General features: G+C 34.0%; 1 protein-coding gene across 1 annotated transcript; it reads left to right on the top strand.

The window, feature by feature from the left end:
* The first annotated feature begins 43 nt into the window (after positions 1–43).
* LOC112504805 lies at positions 44–1,031 on the top strand. Its single transcript, XM_025108763.1, has 2 exons — positions 44–244; positions 315–1,031. The coding sequence occupies exons 1-2, from the start codon at positions 149–151 to the stop codon at positions 912–914; spliced, it is 696 nt and encodes a 231-aa protein (XP_024964531.1). The 5' UTR covers positions 44–148; the 3' UTR covers positions 915–1,031.
* The last annotated feature ends 4,004 nt before the right edge of the window (positions 1,032–5,035 follow it).

The following is a 5,035-nucleotide window of genomic DNA, read 5'->3' as shown; positions in this document are numbered from 1 at the left end:
TGAAGCAATTAAGAGTAGACATGAAAATGGGTACGACATTTTTCAATTAGCAGTAATACATCGTTCAGACAAAATCTACAATCGCCTCTATCTAATTGGTGAGGATAAGAATCGCTATAGAACCATCAAAGATTCTTCAGAAAACAATATGTTACACTTGGCTGGAAGATTGGCACCTTCACAAGTACTCAAACGTAGAACAGGTGCAGCATTGCAACTACAAAGGGAGCTTCAATGGTTTGAGGTACATATATTAAATCCAAGTATGAATCATGATTTGTTAAGTAGTGGCCTAAAGATAAATGATTATGTAGGAGCTGAAGAACTTCATGCATCCATCAGCCATCACYGAAGAAAACAGTTTTGGAGAGACACCTCATCAGGTGTTTACTAGGGAACATGAGAACTTGGTGAAGGAGGGAGAAAAGTGGATGAAAACCACAGCAGAATCATGCAGTATCAGTGCTGCACTAATTACCACCATCGTAYTYGCAGCAGCAATTACTGTACCRGGTGGAAGCGATCAACAAACAGGCATCCCCATGTTTAGAAAAGACATCGCCTTCACTGTCTTCGCTATATCAGATGCAATCTCATTATTCACATCCACTTCTTCATTAATGGTGTTCTTGTCGATCCTCACTGCACGTTTTGCTGAGAATGATTTTTTGGTTAGCTTACCGAAACGATTAATTATTGGCCTTTGCACATTGTTGCTCTCTATAACTTCCATGATGGTAGCCTTCGGTGCGACCTTGTACCTTCTCTTTTGTCGTGAAAACCCATGGATGCTTGGTCCAATATGTGGACTTTCTTGCCTCCCCATTCTGTTTTTTGTTACTCTACAATTCCCACTCATAGYTGGTCTATATAGATCGACTTATGTACCCATCTTTCACAAAACGTTGGTTTAATCCACTCGACGTAGAAGGGTGTTTCGTTATGTGAAACTAGTATGTTGTTATTGGTTATAAGCCAAACGTCTTATATAAGACGTTATGTCTGACAGTTACCTGATACGTCCTTATCGTGTCAATTGTTGTCTTTGAAGGGTTGTGTCGGTTTGTTTTTCTGTTTATTGTAGTTGTGTCCCCTCTTCTACGTATGTAAAAGAWATCAGTTTGAATAAGATATTYTGGTAACAGTTTGTGTTTTACGACAAGTTGGTATGAGAGCCATTAAAATATGGCTTCAAGTTCTCTAAACGGTCTGCAAATGCAATCACATACTCAACTTCCTAAACTAAATGGTAGGAATTACTTTCGTTGGACCATCCAAATGAAAGTGCTATTGGAATCACAAGATTTATGGGGAACCATTGAAGAAGGCATCGATGAACCAGAGGACCCTACGACTCTTACTGCACAACAAACAAAACTCTACCAAACACGACCTCTTTTCCGGCGGATTTGTCCGCCGGAAAAGAGGGCGCCGGTGATTCGTTTTTCGTCGAGTTTTCCGGCGAATGCTTTATTTTTCCGGCTTAATTAGGAAAATTTGATTTTACTTAATAAAAAATTTAAGAAAATTTTTAAAATGAAAATTTAATTTACCGACGGATATTTCCGCCAGAAATCCGCCGGATTTATTTTCTCGCCGGAAAATTATTTTAATAAAATTAGATTTTCAAATAACTTTTTAAATTTCCCGACGGATATTTCCACCGGTAATATTTTTTATTTTTTTAATATTTATTTAAAGATTTATTTATTTTTTAAATATTATTATAAATTTTCAATATTACCGGCGGATATATCTACCGGAATAAAAAAATTATTTTTTATTTATTGTTTCAATAAATATTTAAAACCTGTAAATCTGTAAAAATAAGGATAAAACTAACAAATTAAAATACAACCAAATACCATACATTAAACTAAACAATTGTTACAAACATACAATATACAATTTAAAGTATATCACACAATGTTACAAACAAACTAAATTGTTCCAAATAAACAAACGATATTCAATTAGGTGGCGGTGGGAATTGTGATTGAGGGAGTTCGTTAAACATAGCAGCCATATCATTAATTTGTGACTGAAGTTGTTCCTTCACCATCTTTCGGCGGTGATTTTCTTATTGTAAATCCATAACTTGGGAAGTTAAGGCTTCAATTTTCTATAAAATAAATAAAACGTTATAATATTTAATATGAATTATAAACTAAGTCGATAAACATCATCAAAAGAAAAAGAGACTCATACCCGCTTATCCGAAGACGATGAACCACCTTCCGTATAGTTCCCGGTCAAGACACAATTGGGATCTTGGTTGTACTCAAACCTAAATAGACGACCTTTTTTGCTTCCCCCAACTGCTTGCTCCCACAACTCTTTAYTAACTAAGGGCTAGGTGGAGGGATCATTACCGTATCTTTGGCTGAGACCCGTTGAATAGTCATCCTATATATGATTTAAAAAAGATTGCAAGTTAATTTTGACAGCATGACGGCTGTAAATGGGAAGTTTCCAGGCAAAATAATAGTAATAGATATGAAAATTGTATCCAAAACAATCCTAACGTTTGCCCAACCCAAACTAAATAATGATATATACGTAATTTCTAACGTAAACAATCCTATGTTTGTCCAACAAATTGCAACCCAAACTAAATAATGATATATATACACATACGTAATATCTAACTTAAGCAATTATAATGTTTGCCCAACAAATGACAACCCAAAATGAAAATAATAAAATTTTAAAACAACTACACAAAGTTTACTAAGACTAAAAGTTTACAAATGAAGCCTAATCATCTGAAGAGTGATCAGACAAGTCAAGTTCTTCGTCCTCAAAGTCACTATCCGAGTATTGGAACTTCTCTTCTTCGTCACTATTCTCATCAACATGCCCCAATATGTTCCACTAAATCCAAATAGGGTCCATTAAAGCCAAATAGGGTTCATTAAAGCCCAATACGGTCCATTAAATCCAAAAATAGGGTCCATTAAAATCCAATACGGTCCATTAAAACCCGATACATTCTATAAGCTCAATATGATTCATTAATGCCCAATCGGTCTATCAAAACCTAATACGGTTCATTCAAGACCAATATGATCCATTAAAGCCCAATACAGCCCATTAAAGTTCAATACGATGCATTAAAGTCTAATAGAACCGTTAAATCCCAATACGATCCATTAAAGTCCAATAGAACCGTTAAAGACCAATACGATCTATTAAAGCACAACTAACATTCGTTGAAGCCCAATAGAATCGTTAAAGTCCAATACAATCCCTTAAATCCCAACTAACATCCGTTAAAGCCCAATACGATCCATCAAATCACAACTAACATCCATTAAAGCTCAATATAACCGTTAAAACATAATAAGATCCATTAAAGCCCAACTAACACCCATTAAAGCCCAATAGAACCATTAAAGCCCATTAACATCTATTAAAGTCCAATACGATCCATTATTTAAAGAAAAGTTTGAAAAATGAGAAAAAAAAATCCGCCGGAAAAAGTTAAAATGATTTTTTTCAAATAATTTTCCACCGGAAATTTAAAAAATATTTAAATATCAACCGGAAAAAATATTTAAATATCAGCCGGAAATTTTTAATTCTTTTTTTTAAGAAAATATTTAATTATCCGCCGGAAATGGTTAAATTTTTAAAAAAATATATTTAAATATCCGCCGGAAATTGTTAATTCTTTTTTTTTTGAAAATATTTATTTATCCGCCGAAAATGATTAAAAAAAATTAAAATATTTAATTATCCGCCGAAAATTGTTAAATTCTTTTTAAAAAAATATTTAATTATCCGCCGGAAATTGTTAATTCTTTTTTTTTTAAATATTTAATTATCCAATCCGCCGGTAAAATRTTGTAATTAGATGTAAATTCAAGATTAAACTAAGTACTTATGAAATCCGCCGGAAATCCACCGGTAATACGTGGGAGTCAACAAAAAGTTAACTTTTTTGGTGTCCTACGGAAATCCGCCGGTAAATTACCGGCGAATTCCGTCCGCCAGAAATTGCGCCGGAAATGACCAGTTTTCTAGTAGTGAAATGCCTTAGAATTGAAAATAAGAAGAAAGATAAGGGATTGTTTGTTTACCTCTTAATAGTTCCATTAAGAGGCAACATCTGAATCGTTAAGAGGTGAATCTTGTTTGGCAAAAAAAAGTATGCCTCTTAATGGTTCTAAAACCATCTGAATGATTTTGTATCTTAGATCTCTCTTAACCATTAAGAGCCCTAATTTCATTGTACACAATTATTAAATAATTATATTTCATTTGCACTATATCATGAAAGCTTCTTAATCATTCTAACCACTTAATCATTTTGCACCAAACCATTTAACAATTGCCAAACAGCCCCTGATCTACCAAGCAGTAGATAAATATGTATTTGAAAGGATCTCCTCTTCAGAATCCTCTAAGGAAGCCCGGGATATGTTATACAAATCTTACAGAGGGAAAGAAAAAGTGCAAATAGTGAGACTTCAAACTCTAAGATGTGAGTTTGACAACTTGCAAATGAAAGAAACARAAACCATAGAARAATATTATACCAGGGTGATCATCCTATTAAAAACCGTCAACCCACGAAACCCGTTCAACCCAACCTGCTAACAACCCAATTAAACTCAAACCATCTATATAGTTTTTGTTATCTAAGATGACTCTTTATGCTCCTTGCAGCCTTGAGCATTTGATCGATAACGAAAACTATATAGATGGCTTATCATCTTTGATAATTATATTAGGGCTGTTGCCGGAAGAAAGCCATATTGTGGTCCTAATTCTTGATCATGTATTCATCGACTCGAGTGGCTGATCTTGCTGCTTAGGTTCATCTATTAAACATCACTAGTTGTGTACCCGCGYAATGCRGCGGGAGCCATGAATTTTAACGATTTTGAAGTTCTACTGATTTTATAAGATAAGATTTAACGATGATATAGATTACACTTGGTCTTTGCATATTAATACGATTTGAATAAATAAGAGTTATGGTTCCAATTACAGACTATCGATGAAAAAAAATTGTATGACAGTTTAAAAT

The sequence above is a fragment of the Cynara cardunculus genome, unplaced genomic scaffold (assembly GCF_001531365.2).
Source record: "Cynara cardunculus var. scolymus isolate 2C unplaced genomic scaffold, CcrdV1 Un_Scaffold_6987, whole genome shotgun sequence".
Taxonomy (NCBI): domain Eukaryota; kingdom Viridiplantae; phylum Streptophyta; class Magnoliopsida; order Asterales; family Asteraceae; genus Cynara; species Cynara cardunculus.
The sequence above is the reverse complement of the archived record's forward strand: the minus strand, read 5'-3'. Positions and strand labels throughout refer to the sequence as shown.